At 48.3% G+C, this 15,419-nt stretch overlaps 2 protein-coding genes across 2 annotated transcripts in view; both read left to right on the top strand.

The window, feature by feature from the left end:
* CS (citrate synthase) overlaps positions 1 to 15,419 on the top strand; it is a 33,415-nt gene that overhangs the window by 14,841 nt on the left and 3,155 nt on the right. The window contains exons 2-10 of the mRNA XM_035103767.2: positions 1,804 to 1,851; positions 2,287 to 2,394; positions 8,044 to 8,109; positions 8,192 to 8,323; positions 8,550 to 8,738; positions 10,843 to 11,042; positions 12,413 to 12,542; positions 12,652 to 12,753; positions 14,498 to 14,707. Of these exons, the coding sequence (XP_034959658.1) occupies positions 1,804 to 1,851; positions 2,287 to 2,394; positions 8,044 to 8,109; positions 8,192 to 8,323; positions 8,550 to 8,738; positions 10,843 to 11,042; positions 12,413 to 12,542; positions 12,652 to 12,753; positions 14,498 to 14,707 (1,185 nt within the window). The remainder of the gene's footprint in view (positions 1 to 1,803; positions 1,852 to 2,286; positions 2,395 to 8,043; positions 8,110 to 8,191; positions 8,324 to 8,549; positions 8,739 to 10,842; positions 11,043 to 12,412; positions 12,543 to 12,651; positions 12,754 to 14,497; positions 14,708 to 15,419) is intronic.
* On the top strand, positions 12,774 to 13,783 carry LOC118079533 (ATP synthase subunit epsilon, mitochondrial-like). Its single transcript, XM_035103768.2, has one exon. It carries the CDS (start codon positions 13,495 to 13,497, stop codon positions 13,648 to 13,650), a length of 156 nt encoding a protein of 51 aa, XP_034959659.2. The 5' UTR covers positions 12,774 to 13,494; the 3' UTR covers positions 13,651 to 13,783.

The following is a 15,419-nucleotide window of genomic DNA, read 5'->3' as shown; positions in this document are numbered from 1 at the left end:
GGTTCTTGAATTCCTACCCCCCACCCCCATCCCCCCAGCATGCAGTTTCCTTGTCTTCAATTATCAACCCTTCTTTTTGTTTGGTAGCTTTTGAGAAGCTGAGATTGGAAGGTGCTCCCCTTGGGTGATGCATACCTGGGATGTATCCAAGTGCCTATGAAGTTTAAGTGTGTTGGGCCAAAAAACGTGGGCTATATGGTTTGGGGGGGTGTCCTTGTTTATGTTGCTCATATATGCAACCTTCTGCAGTACTGCTTGTAACTGGGGCTGTTTGCAAGGGAAGCTTAATCTTAAAATTTGAAAGATTATGATTGGGGCTGTGCCAAAAAATCTGAATACGGTACTATAATGACCAAAATTATGCAAGCGATGGGAAGCTGAATTTGGTTGCCTGTATAACAGATACAGACTCAACCAACTTGCACCCATCTCTTTTGTATGCGTAATTTTGTTTCTGTGCCTGCATAGTTCCACAGAACACAACTTTGGATATGGCATGTGACCTGTGAGCAATTTTGGGGTAAGGGTGTTGGTGAACATTTCCAAGGGTTAATATTTAACTTTTTTAGTCGAAGTTCTGCTGTTGAATGATGAAATTAGTGAAGAATCTATCAGTGTTACCGGTAGTCCTTTTGGGCAATATTATTATAACCCACGTGGTGGTCTGTTAAATGCAGACAATGCTTGTGTCTAACACTGTCTGTCTCAACCCTTTGGCTCTGTAATTCTAATGTTAGCGCATATTAACAGGTTGGAAACTCAGCAAGATGCAGGTATCCAATGCTGCTAAACCAGCAAGATTGCCGGACTGTGAAACTGTAGCACACTTTTGCTTACCCTCCCTGGTGTACATGACTCATGATGAGCACATGCTGAGTGGAGTCCTGACCAAAACTCTTAGGCTGCTGATGCCAGGCGTCCTATGGTTGCAGGATACAAAAAAACAGTAGAAATTGCACAAAGTGGAAGCTGTAGGAATGGGGACATATTGTGTGTGGGAGGGAAGGGGGCGGGGAGAATACAATTAAAACAACAAAGAAAGTAGCGCCTAGTGTTGAAATTTCAATATTGCTTCACCATAAGACCCCTGCCTTGGTTTGAGCATAATCATTCAGCAGAAGTATAAAAAACTTGGTTCCTGAACCTAACAAAAACAAAATCTAAAACACATTTGTTTGATTCTCTGCAAAGAATGCACTTCTGTATTGGCGGTAGGAGCTATAAGGAAACTCCCGAGTATTTCAAAATGTTCTTCCCTAGTGCTGTAGTGAAAATACTGATCTATGACGGCAGACTTCACTTGTGTGACATTGTCAAGCAGAGGCGCCAAGTTGAGCAGAAGATTGGAGGGGAGCCGATGACATACACATGACATGGGTGATGCAGGGACTCCAGGAGGAACCAGGGGGTGGAGCCGAACGTGGTGGCAGCATGGCTTCAATGACTGACGGCTCCTCCTCTCTGGCACTCAGCATCCTCCTCCTCCTGCTGCTGCCATCCTTCCCGTCCATGGCAGCAGCAGGAGGAGGAGCTACCGTATCAGCCACTGAAGCCACTCCACTCTCAGCCTCCTTCACCTCCTGATTGTTCTCATATATTTTATTGGGGGACCTGAAGGGACCTGGGCCCCTTAGAGTTAGCGCCTATGTTGTCAAGAGAGTCTCTATAATCCAGGGACTGAGGTGTATTTGCAAGTCAGGTGTTAAATGAGAGTGAAAGGCCATGGGATGCATGTGAGGTTATTGGTGGTCTGCCCACTTGTAAAGAAAGTGTTTTCAGTTGCCATCTCTTTCTCCCTTGCAGAACTCATCGTGTATCATTTTTGCTGCTAGACATGCCAGTGCTTCTACGGTAAGCAGTTCTTTTTCATTGCTTGTGGGTTGATCGGGGGATATGGGTTTGGGTGCTCTGGCCCCCGGCTACACCCTGGACTGCTGGGAACCTCAGGTGAGGAGTGTGCTGCTGTGCCCAGGTCCCGCTTACAAATTTCCCATTGGTATCTTGGCCATTCCATTGTGAGAACAGGATTCTGGTCTACTTGGACCTTTGACCTGATCCAGCAGGACTTTCCCTATGTTCTAGTGTTTGCCCCAGGAAAATGTCCATAAAGCATACTGCCTGGCTAGTGACTCACTTTGTCATTTGTACTTGAGAGAATGCAATCCGTGCTGGATTTGTTAATTCTCACCCACTCTTTATTCTACCCCATGTCTCTTGCATTACTAGGTTACTGGCATTTTCTTAACTTTGTGTGTAAGATCTGGCTGCACTTTTTTTTGTTTCCAGAACCTGAAAGATGTTCTTGCAAACATGATACCTAAGGAGCAATCGAGACTTAAAAGCTTCAGGCAACAATATGGCAGCACAGTCATTGGTCAGATCACTGTGGATATGGTAAGTTCTTCTGGTGTCATCATTGTAGTAGAATACCCGAGTCATTGTATCCTGCGGGAAATTCTATCTCTACCAGCAGGCTGCTACCAGTCTAAAGGAGTGAGTTGCAAAGAAGCCCCTGTGCTACTTTTAGGCATTTTGTCCCCTGGTAAAATGACTGGAGTAGGGGCTGGGCAATATCTGGTTTTCAGCATCACAATATATCACCAACTAAACATTGTGATATAAGGATGGAGCTATGTAGAGGCATTGGCTGGCTTCACGGTTTTCCCCGCATCATGATTTTTGCATAGTGTGTGTACACACACCATGATTCACGATATATTGCCAGGTCAGAAATTATGAAACTGATCACGATATGGACTTCAAACCAGTGTTGGATGATATATCAATATATTGCCCAGTCCTAACGTGGAGAGTGGTGGTGAAGCATGGCCTGAAAAGTTTCACAGATTATGTCATGTGACTTCTTTAGTTAAGTCAATAACATGGGGTAGGATTCAACTACGTTGCTGTGTGCACAGAGCAGAGGTCCGCTTGTGCAACAGGATTTCAACCCCATCTTCTTTCTCTGCCCTCTAAATCTGCTCTGGATGGTTAGGGGAACCCCTCAGTACAGCTTTAGGGGGTGCACAGGGAAGGGGGAGAGTCAAGTTGCATGAGTGGGCCCCACTGTGTGCACGCATACCTCACTTAGCACTACGTTGAATTCCACTCATGAGACTTAGGGCATGGCAAAGCATCAGCAGGGTTTGAGGATATTAGTGACACTAGAGCACTTTTTAACGGAGGAGGAGGAGAGAAGGAAGAAGAACAGTTGGTGAATAAAGGGATATGGGTCAAAGACAAGGTGCATGTTCTGGTGACAACTCCAGAATAAGCTCTTGGCATCTCAAGCTAAAGGCTGTCAAGAAGCAGAACTAGAAATGACCTCTACCTGGGACCTTGAAGAACTGCTGTCAGTTTGAGTAGATAGTACGTGGTTTAAATAAACGAATGGCCTACTTCATTTCTCAAGTAGCCATGTTTTTTATTATGGAAGCAACTGAATATTTGTTGTTGAGCTCCTGTGTTAGCCTTCTGAGTTTGAAGTGAGGCATAGTGAGCATGGAGCCTCCTAGTGCAGTGGTCCAAATTGTGAATATACGTACTGTACTCACTGCAAAAAAGGGTGGTACTTACTGTAACAACTTAATGGTGAGTAGCAGCACCTATTCTAGAAAACAATCACTGGACACAAGGGTTGACAGCTCTGCCTCAAAGCTGTGGTATCTCCTGGATCAGAGCTTTTCAAACTTTGCATGTTGGTGACACACTTTTTAGACGTGCATCATTTCGTGACAGTTATTCAGTTTTACTAGCAAACTGGAGGTTAAACAAACGTCTTATAAGAGATAACGGACACCTATTGTGCGACACACCTACACACTGCAGTTAACACATTAACGTGTTGCGACACACAGTTTGGAAAGCTGTGGCCTAGATGATGCAGCCCTTGTGAGCAAGTCTAGAGGGCTTCATTTCTAGCCCCTTGCATGGTAGCTGACAGAAAAGTAACATTTCATTAAGAGAAGTGCTAATGCCAAAGGGAGCCCAACTGCTGTTAAAGCAATGAGGTCAAATTACTAGTTTATTGTATTCGGTACCAAGGCTTTCTCTAGTGTTTAGGTGCCAAATCGGCTTCCTGATTATACTAGTCTCTAAGCAGTGGTGATGAGTATCTCCTGCTTTGTTTATGAATCTGAAGTTCATTTAGTTAATTGTTTGCGAAGTGGTGCCGCCTCCAGCTTTGGTGGACAGTAGCAAGGTTTTCTGGGTGCCAGCTGGAAAGCTGAGCCTTGACGGTTGTTGAAAAGGACTCTGTTCTTCAGTCTGGTTTTTGAGGCCATTGACAAAAGGGGAAGAAGTATTTAAGCCAGAGCCAAGGTTATAGGAGAGTTGCCACTGGGCTTCCTGGTCTCTCGAGAGCTTACAGAGGTGACAAGGAGTGGGGAATAAAGCTATCGTTTTGGCAAAACAGGGCATTGTAAACAATTCTGCACCAGAATCCTCACGTGGTACACCTGAGACTATTATGCAGACTTTGTGCAATGTATCAATTTATTCTGGCTGCAAACTTTGGGCTGTGCTGAAATTTTGGGTTATCTTAAACCAGGGGTGGTGAACCACTAGCCCATAAGCCTTCCCTGGTGGCCTATCAGCGCCCTCCAACTCAATTACCACCACCAAAGGGAGAAAGTGTGAAAAGCACCAGTGGGGACAGAGGGATAGTATTTAGCATTTATAATAATAATAATAATAATAATAATAATTTATTATTTATACCCCGCCCATCTGGCCGGGTTCCCCCAGCCACTCTGGGCGGCTTCCAAAAAACAGAAATTCTAAAATACAGAAATCCATCAAACATTAAAAGCTTCCCTAAACAGGGCTGCCTTGAGATGCCTTCTAAAGGTCTGGTAATTGTTCTCTTTGACCTCTAGTGGGAGGGCATTCCACAGGGTGGGTGCCACTACCGAGAAGGCCCTCTGCCTGGTTCCCTGTAACTTGACTTCTCGTAATGAGGGAACCGCCAGAAGGCCCTCGGAGCTGGACCTCAGTGTCCGGGCAGAACGATGGGGGTGGAGACGCTCCTTCAGGTATACCGGACCGAGGCCGTTTAGGGCTTTAAAGGTCAACACCAACACTTTGAATTGTGCTCGGAAACGTACTGGGAGCCAATGTAGGTCTTTTAGGACCGGTGTTATGTGATCTCGGCGGCCGCTCCCAGTCACCAGTCTAGCTGCCGCATTCTGGATTAGTTGTAGTTTCCGGGTCACCTTCAAAGGTAGCCCCACGTAGAGCGCATTGCAGTAGTCCAAGCGAGAGATAACTAGAGCATGCACCACTCTGGAGAGACAGTCACTGGGCAGGTAGGGACTCAGCCTGCGTACTAGATGGAGCTGATAAACAGCTGCCCTGGACACGGAGTTGACCTGTGCCTCCATGGACAGCTGTGAGTCTAAAATGACTCCCAGGCTGCGCACCTGGTCTTTCAGGGGCACAGTTACCCCATTCAGGACCAGGGAGTCCTCCACACCCGCCCGCCTCCTGTCCCCCACAAACAGTACTTCTGTCTTGTCAGGATTCAATCTCAATCTGTTAGCCGCCATCCATCCTCCAACCGCCTCCAAGCACTCACACAGGACCTTCACCGCCTTCACTGGTTCTGATTTAAAAGAGAGGTAGAGCTGGGTATCATCAGCATACTGATGGACACCCAGCCCAAACCCCCTGATGATCTCTCCCAGCGGCTGCATATAGATGTTAAAAAGCATGGGGGAGAGGACAGAACCCTGAGGCACCCCACAAGTGAGCGCCCAGGGGTCTGAACACTCATCCCCCACCACCACTTTCTGAACACGGCCCAGGAGGAAGGAGCGGAACCACTGCATGACAGTGCCCCCAGCTCCCAAGCCCTCTAGACGGTCCAGAAGGATGTTATGGTCGATGGTGTCAAAAGCCGCTGAGAGATCCAGCAGAACAAGGAAACAGCTCTTACCTTTGTCCCTAGCCCGCCGGAGATCATCGACCAGTGCGACCAAGGCAGTTTCAGTCCCATGATGAGGCCTGAATCCTGACTGGAAGGGATCCAAATGGTCCGCTTCTTCCAGGCGTGCCTGGAGTTGTTCCGCAACCACTCGCTCAATCACCTTGCCCAAGAATGGAAGATTTGAGACTGGGCGATAGTTGGCCATATTGGCCGGATCTAAAGATGGTTTTTTAAGAAGCGGTTTAATAACCGCCTCTTTCAGCGGGTCTGGGAAGGCTCCCTCATGGAGAGACGCATTTACCAACCCGCGAAGCCCATCGCCCAGCCCTTCCTGGCTAGCTTTTATAAGCCAGGATGGACAAGGATCAAGGAGACAGGTGGTTGGTTTCATTCGTCTAAGCAGCCTGTCCACATCCTCGGAGGTAACAGATTGAAATTGATCCCACAAAACTTGACTAGACAGGACTCTAGCACTCCCCCGCCCCGGCCCTGCTCCCACGGTGGAGTCTACCTCTTCCCGAATCTGAGCGACTTTATCTGCAAAAAACTTTGCAAAATCATTGCAGGAGATCATGTGGCCCGTACTGGGCCCGGATGGAGCAGGTGGTTCCGCTAAATTGCGAACCACCTGGAAGAGTCTCCTGCTGCTGTTTTCTGCGGATGCGATGGAGACGGTGAAGAAGGTCCTCTTCGCCGTCGCCATTGCCACTTGGTAGGCTCGAAGTTGAGCTCTAGCCCGTGTCCGGTCTGATTCAAAATGAGTTTTCCGCCACCGGCGCTCTAGCCGTCTCAACGACTGTTTCATTGCCCTCAGCGCCGGGGAAAACCACGGGGCTGTCCGGGCTCCATGCAATCTGAGAGGGCGCTTCGGAGCCAGACAGTCAATAGCGCTGGTTAACTCCGCATTCCAGCGGGCCACCAGGGAATCAGCTGAAAGGCCATCGACATGGGATAAAACATCCCCTACCACTCTTTGGAAGCCAATTGGATCCATTAAGTAGCGGGGGCGGACCATCCGAATCGGTCCCACCTCCCTGCAGAGGGGAAGGGTTGCGGAGAAGTCCAGTTGCACCAGAAAGTGATCTGACCATGGCACTTCTTTTGTTTCGCTTTTACTTAATGTCAGATCACCAACATCCATAGAGGTAAACACCAAGTCCAAGGCATGTCCGCGGCTATGAGTTGGGCCAGACTTATTCAGGGACAGCCCCATGGTGGCCATGCTTTCCACGAAGTCCCGAGCGGCTCCTTGTAAGGTCGTGTCGGCATGGATGTTAAAATCCCCTAAGACAACCAAGCTAGGTGTCTCCAGGAGCACATCCGACACGACCTGAAGCAGCTCGGGCAGGGAATCCTTGGTGCAGCGGGGAGGTCGGTACACCAAAAGGAATCCTGTACTGCCTCTATTGCCCAACTTCCAGAACATGCACTCAGAGAACTGGGTCTTCCCAATAGGACGCCTGGTGCAAACTAATGACTTCCTAAAAATCACTGCAACCCCCCCTCCCCGCCCAGATGGCCTGGGTTGCTGTGCATAAGAGAAACCTGGTGGGCAAGCAGCGCCAAGAACGGGCCCATCGGCTTCCTCCAACCAGGTCTCTGTCACACATGCCAGGTCAAATCCTCCATCCACAATCAGGTCGTGAATGGCGGTGGTCTTATTCATCATCGACCTGGCATTGCACAGCAGCACCTTCAGGTCATGTGGGTATCCCTTGCTGATTCCAATATCCGTCCGGTCAGGACCAGACCTGGAGGCAGGGATAGTCCTCAGACAACGACTAAGTCTGCCTCCTCGGTAATGACATGGTCTGGTCTTAGCGTAACTCCTCCTCCTACCCGTGACCACTGAGATCGGTTGTTCCAGTGCACACCCCCCTGTGGAATCTGCCCCAGCCATTTTGCTTGCTGGGACCCCCTCCCGGGCAGCCCTGACCCCTCCCCTTAAAAACAACCTTGATACCTCCTGTATGAAATGTGAAATTACTTAAGGGAAAGAAAAAGTTACCCAAGTTATCACACCTTGCAGCAGCAAATTCCATAGTTCATGCACTTAGCAAAGAAGTATTTCCTTTTGTCTGTCCTAACTTTTTACCGCTTGCATCTTTTGTCCCTAGATCTACGGGGGCATGAGAGGCATGAAAGGGCTAATATACGAGACCTCAGTCCTGGACCCAGATGAGGTAAGTGAGGCCTGAGGTTGTAGTCGCTACTGTCCATGGAGATGTAGGAATACCTCTTAATCTGCCTTTGCCACATCTGCAGGGCATCCGTTTCCGCGGCTACAGCATCCCCGATTGCCAGAAGCTGCTGCCCAAAGCCCCCGGAGGTGCAGAGCCCCTGCCCGAAGGGCTGTTCTGGTTGCTGGTGACAGGAGAGATCCCCTCGCAAGAACAGGTAACGAGGCAGGAGTGGCTGAAGTAGAGTCTCTGAATGGGAGGCTGCAGCTGATACCTTCAGCCCTTGCTTGAATGCCATTATGCAGCCTGGGGATATTTGTGAGTGTCTGTGAGCAGGCAGGGAAAGCACTGAGGTGTCTACATGGCAGAAGGAGATAGCAAAGGGCAGAGGGAGGCTGCCCTTCATTTTTACCGAGGCAGAGCCTTGTGTTTTCTCCGTTCAGGTGAGCTGGCTGTCCCGGGAGTGGGCCAAAAGAGCTGCCCTGCCTTCTCATGTGGTGACCATGCTGGACAACTTCCCCACCAACCTTCACCCCATGTCACAACTGAGTGCCGCTGTCACCGCCCTCAACAGCGAGAGCACTTTTGCCCGTGCCTACTCAGAGGGAATCAGCCGGACCAAGTACTGGGAAGTAAGCATGGGGACGGGCAACATTTTGCGTGTGCAGAAGAGGTGTGAGCCGTTTGCGGGCTTGGCAAGCAAATAATGGGGGAGGCGGGTGGGCAAGCTGTAAGTATTTTCTTCTGTAGCATCTGATCAATGGCATCTGGAGGTGAAGTCCTGAAGCTACATACCAGAAATGCAGGTGGTTTATTATAATCGCCTACAGAAAAATGGGCTTTGTTGTTTATATGCACAAAATATAGACACTTAACGTAGTCAGGGTTAGGACTGGGTAAAGAAATTTGCATTGTCTGAGCCTCTCCCTTCTTTGCGTGTGCTGAAAACTGAAAATTGTGCACTCAGTGTTGCAAGAATAAGGTCTTGAATGTCAGGATGATTCTTGCTAAATGTTAAAAAGGCTAGGGGAAATGTATCTGAAGCTTTCATTGTCAGAAGGTGGTGATGATTCATGCTCTGCAGCTTAATCCCCCAAAATGGTATGGCAAGCACCAAGAACTCCAGTGGTGGGGAACTTTGGGGCTTCCAGACGCCATTGAATTCCCATCAGCCCCAGCCAGCATGGCCAGTGATCAGGGATGATGGGAATTGCAGTCCAACGGCATCTGGAGGGCTGCAGCTTCCCCATCCCTGCATTGGTTTGTCTCGGGTCCTCGTATTGGAGAGTTGGGCTTACTGACTGGAAAGCTGCTGCCAGGATTGCTGAACACCCTTTGTCCTAGGATTGATTTGCTAATGCCAGGTGCTGATAAAATTGTGGAGGTTGGGGCTGTGGGCATGGTCCTTCCTGCTTCTGCACCTCGAGGTGGAAGTTGCTCCGGAAAGAAGAGACACCTAATGTGTCAAGCCTGACCAGGCCCTGCTGAATGCTACCATATTTTGGCCTTGTGACTTGGAAATGCGCCAGCCCAGTTCAGCTTTTGTTTCGTGCTGATCCTCAAGCGCATGGTAAAGGACAGAAGACAGGTGTTTGTGAGACACACACACACACACACACACACACACACAGAGAGAGAGAGAGAGAGAGAGAGAGAGAGAGAGAGAGAGAGAGAGAGAGAGAGAGAGAGAGAGAGAGACCTTGGTCCTCACCATGCAGAATCCCAGTTGCTGCCTTTTTAACAAGACCTTGAACAAGATGACATGTGCCTCTGGCCTGACCTAAAATGTGTGTGCACACCCTTGGCACTGAGGCAAAAGAGACTTTGGTCTCTGGCCCGTTCCAATTCTGCCGGCCTGTATCTGCCATGAGGCATTGCTGCCTGGAGTTAAGGGTAAAGTATTGGGATGCGGGGAGGCTATTAGTAGTTCTGCTGTTCATTAACCTTTACCTGCTCATCCCCTGCCCAGCCAATGCACTGCAGTAAGACAAGAGAACAGGCCCTTTCCCGTGGAATACTCACAGGGTGCCATTGGCATCATTTCGGTCCCAGACATTTGAGTGTTAATTCCTCCATCAGTTGATTATATATTTTATCTGGATGATTTTGGAGAGGAAACTCATCTCTATATTGGGGGACGGAGGGATTTATTTCTAGGGTGTTCTAGTATTAATACCACTTTTATATTTGTTTATTGTTCTACTGGTAATTGCCAACAAATTGCTTTGTACATTGCAGTTGCCAGCAGATTGCTTTGAGACTCATTGTGGAAAGTGACTCATAAGAAATAATAGTTGTTATTATAAAAGAGTAGAAGTGTGTGGCAGGAGTGTGATTCAGATGCCGGTCCCCTGCCTATGAGCTCATGAAGGAAGTCCTGCCCATGTGGCTCTTGGGAGAATAGGCAGCAGTGCTTTTCAGCATTCCTAGGTCTGTTTATACATTCAGGACAAACAGTAGCAGAGTCTTGTGGCACCTTTCTGATGAGTCTATTTTATGTTTCAGCCGCAGCTGCTTTTGTGCTCTAAGAGTTCATCTCATGAGATGCATGCATGAAGGCAGAATACAAAGACCCTTGTTGCAGTCTGTACACAAGCCTCTCTAGCCTTCGTGTTAACTGTTGTAGCTGTAGCCAGCGAACAGATCACATGCTCCTGCTCTGGCGGGATTGGAGGGGGGAGCCCCCTACGAGTGGTTCCTGACTTCTACCTCCCCCTCCCCTTCCGTACCTTGCAGTTTATCTATGAGGACTCCATGGACTTGATTGCCAAGCTGCCATGTATAGCTGCAAAGATTTACCGCAATCTGTACCGTGAAGGCAGCAGCATCGGCGCCATCGATCCCGCCTTAGACTGGTCGCACAACTTCACCAACATGCTGGGCTATAATGACCCCGAGTTCATTGAACTCATGCGCCTCTACCTCACCATTCACAGGTAAGTCTTGCCTGTCTGTGTACAAGAGAGGCTTGCAAGAGCTGTGAGCTGATGGAGCAACGGAAAGAACTGAGGCCTGAGCTTTTGTGCGTTTAGCACTTGTGTCCTTCCCCCGCACATCCATTACTGCCAGCACACTAAGCATTGGTGCAGTTTCCCCCATATGCTTTCTGTGCTTGAGCATAATGAAGGTGCTAGGCAAGCCTTCCTGGGGGGAGCATTCCACAAACTAGAAGCCACTGCAGAAAAGGCCCACTCTTGTGTTGCCACCCTCCGGACCTCTTGTGGAGGAGGCACACAATCACAGCATCCATTCATATGAGGAGAGGCAGTCCCTGGGGTCCTTTAAGGCTTTATAGGTCAAAGTCAGGAGGTTGTTACTTACAGCCGTGGTGTGCTGGAGCTGTAGAATCGTAGAGTTGGAAGGGACCCCGTGGGTCATCTAGTCCAACACCCGGCAATGCAGGAATCTTTTTGCCTGGTGTGGGGCTCAAACACACAACCCTGATGTTAAGAGTCTCATGCTCTATTGACAGAGCTATCTGTGAGTGGGCTGAGAATGCCGCTTTCATGAACATCTTTCATGCTTGCATATGTTGACCAAAGACAGTGAATATATTTAAATGTCGAAAGCCTGTTAATTTCTGTGAGAGGTTTTGGAAGCAGTATTGCTAATAATAACAATAATTTAAAAGCATCAAACAGAGCTGGCTTAGCATAGTGATTGAAGAGCAAAGAGCTATGAGCCCAGAGTCCATAGATTTGTATCTCACTTGGCCATGAGCTCACTGAAGCTCCTCTGCCTCAGTGCCTTGGTCTCCTCCCACCCTGCCCAATCTGTTCTATGGGAATATAGGCCTGTTTTAGAGTGGCTGCTAGCATTCTGTACGTGTGACAGTAAGCCTGAGTGTTCCCTGACAGTGACTTCCTCTCACATACTGAGCCTATGATAAGCCTGTATGGCCTGTTGCATTTCCAATCGTGTGTGTGTCTGGCTGTCTCTCTGTCATTTTTATGTTTCACGTTTTTAGACGTACACCTAAAAACAAATAGTGGTCCAGGATTATTCAGAAGTGGGGGGGGGGCGTTCAGGACCACTGTAGGAAAACACTAAATGCTGTTTAGTATTAATATTTCCAAGTAATCCGTATTGCATGGGGTGTTTAATGTTACCATAAAATGAATTCATTGTAACTGCTATTGTACTTCTGGAATATTATGTGTGTCATCTTTTCTGTTCAGGAAGAAAAGATCTTAATTTATTAACCATTGGCCAAAGGCATAAAAAACTTCCTTTCAGTCTGCTTGCCGTGCACTCTAAGCTTCCTTGTTCCCTGCTGATTTCCCCCCTCCCCTTTTGTTTCCTGCAGTGACCACGAGGGTGGTAATGTCAGTGCCCATACCAGTCACCTCGTGGGCAGTGCCCTCTCCGACCCTTACCTGGCTTTTGCTGCAGCCATGAATGGTCTGGCTGGCCCACTCCACGGTCTTGCAAATCAGGTAGGGGGCTGCATTGCCGAGCAGTGCTAGCAAATCTTGAATTTGGCGGAGAGCATTTAGGGAGCCCTCCCTGTTCTTGCATATTATCAGCAAATCTCACTTCTTGCAGGAAGTTCTGGTATGGTTGACGAACTTGCAGAAGGAGCTGGGTGAGGATGTGTCCGACACGAAACTGAGGGATTTCATCTGGAATACTTTGAACTCTGGCCGGGTGAGTGTTGGCGGCATCAAAACCTTAATGGGGTAACAGAGGGAGGGATTGCGGCTGGGAGGAAACTATAGAGATTTAGGTTGCAGTGAGGTCTGTTATAGAATGGGGTGGTGGGGTCACAGAGAGATCACACTGGCTTATGGGATTTCAATCTGTAAACTCCACAAAAGCATATATGCACAGCCATGTTTTGGTTTTGGTTTTGCTTTTTAAGCTGAGCTCAGGAAGAGGAATTCTGTCTAAAATATTCGTTCTTCTTTTTCCTGCACTTCCCGCTGATGCCTTTCCCCGTCCTATTTTATTCAGTCTGTAATAAATGCAATGTGGGGACTCTTAGAATAGCAACTCATGTCCTGTTCTGTGTTAGAAAGGAATATCTTCCCCCTCCACCACATTGATTACATGACCACAAGGAGTGGCCTAAATGTATTTTAAGGATGCATAATTATCCCCCAGTTCTTCTTCAGCAGCTGCTGGGAAGTGAAGCAGGTGAATTAGCTGCAGAAGAAAGGCATTGATGTACCAGCTAGTGGATTCCCTGTGCCGTCATAGTCTCACTTGGCATAGAAATGGGGAGCAAAAACGGAAAGTCAGGTGCTGGGAGTTATCAACAATGGGAGAAGACATTCAGCTTCTTCCGGGTCACACTAAGGCCTGCCTGGCTTGGGGGTTGTGCGGTTGCCGACCTTGCGGACTGAAGCGGAGCAAGCGAGCCAGTCACGGTCCATCCGCTGGGCAGACATGGTGTCCTACTGGAGGCAAGCCAGGCTCAGCTACATCCAGTATTCCCAGATCTGCGCCCAGGCTGTGAGAGCAGCGCTGAAACCACAGTTTAAAGCGGAGGCAGAGAAAACGGCAGAAGCAAACGTGAAAATAGTGAGAATCAAAAAGGAATGACGTGCAAGACTTGATTTATAAGAGGCAAAATGAAGACTCATGAGTGTGCTTGTACGCAACATAACTGCTTCCTGCTCTGTGAAGGCTCGCGGTATATGTGTAAAATCACTATGCCAATAAACAGAATATGTTGGGGGGGGGGGAACACAATGGAAGAAGACAAACAAGGACTTCAAGTCAGTCCATGCTATGGGCCAATAGGGCACTCCTTCTAGAAACCAGCCAGGAGACAGTTGCCAGGATGAAGCTATACAGAAAATGGATATGGTAGCCTAGATTTTATCTTGCTGTCTGTGTGCAAATATATATTTCACACACACACAATTTCCAATCATGATCTCATTCCACAAGCTTTAAACTGCTGTAGGGCTAGGGGAAGAGGAGGAAGCTCCCAGATGAGAGTTGGGAAGGGTTTCCTCTTCTGTACATGCAATAAAGTTAAGATATAGTGAAGGAGGACCTTTTATTTACTTTCTCTTTTCTTCTTTATTTTCTTCCTTTTCTCATTCTTCCTTTTTTTCTTATCTCTCCTCCCTAGATTAGTTTGGCTCTTTTTGTGTCTTATGTTGAAAACTTTTAATAAAAAATGATTAAAAACGTAGCCAGCTCTAGGGCTTGTTAAAACAGGTCAGTGTTAAAAACGATTGCGAGCTGGTGGGAGAGTCCCGCAGGCAGGATGGTGGGGGCAGGTGAGAAATCAAGGGTAGTGGTGGCACACTCTGAAAACCCATCGTGCAAGGTGTGGATGCTGGCAACGATGAAGGGGGCTGAGTACCTTGCCTGTTAACCCCTTTGCACACCCTATCGGGTACCACCCACAAGATTCTGTCAACGTCTCTTGTTGCAGGTGGTTCCTGGCTATGGCCACGCAGTGCTGAGGAAGACGGACCCTCGCTACACCTGCCAGAGAGAATTTGCGCTCAAGCACCTTCCCAAAGATCCCCTCTTCAAGCTGGTGGCGCAGCTATACAAGATTGTCCCCAATGTGCTGCTGGAACAGGGCAAGGCCAAGAATCCCTGGCCCAATGTGGATGCACATAGCGGGGTCCTCCTGCAGGTGAGCTAACTACCTTTGGCAATCCTCTTGAGGGCGGAGGCAGAAGCCCTGGACTTTCTCAGTTAAAGGTGGATGGTAGAATCTGGACCCTACAAGCACATTTCTTAGGACTGGGAACTTGCCTTGCAGGCTTGGATGGAGGGTGCTCTCAGCTCGGATTAAAATCACCCTTTGCCTTGGGTCTGAGACAGAGGATCCATCTCACCTTGCTTTCCAAAGCATGGGGGAAGATTTAGCACTGCCTAAAACTTACACTTTTGGACAGAAATGGATAAGTATCTTTAAAGGATGAGGATTTTCAAAAATGGTTTTGAAGCTGTCGTGGTTTTGAGAATTTGTTGCACTGGCTCCTGCTAGTGCAACTGTTTAGTTGCATCCAGCCCATAATATAAGGGAAGGATGAAAGCAGGGTTGGAAAAACACACTTGAGGCTTAGATGGTGTACCTAAATCACCAAATGCCAAGCTGATTAGGACAGAGGTGGGTGTGTCACTCCCAAAAGCACTGCAACGGAGAAGTAAAAGGAGAGTCCTGATAAAGGCGTTTCTGATAAAGGCCACCTTGCAATCTGAGGGTCAGGTGCCTCACCTCATCAAAATGACACCAGGTGACTTATTTTCACTTGTGGGGGTGGATTTTTGAGGACTCGCAAATCCCCTTCTACAGTCCTATATGATGGCAGGTGGGTGCAGCTGTGTTGTGGGCCAAATGG

The sequence above is a fragment of the Zootoca vivipara genome, chromosome 2 (assembly GCF_963506605.1).
Source record: "Zootoca vivipara chromosome 2, rZooViv1.1, whole genome shotgun sequence".
NCBI lineage: Eukaryota > Metazoa > Chordata > Lepidosauria > Squamata > Lacertidae > Zootoca > Zootoca vivipara.
Note: the sequence above shows the minus strand (reverse complement) of the source record. Positions and strands in the feature narration are given on the sequence as shown.

Coding starts and splice junctions, on each gene's coding strand:
- LOC118079533 (XM_035103768.2), top strand. CDS start 13,495: ATGGTGTCCTACTGGAGGCAAGCCAGGCTCAGCTACATCCAGTATTCC.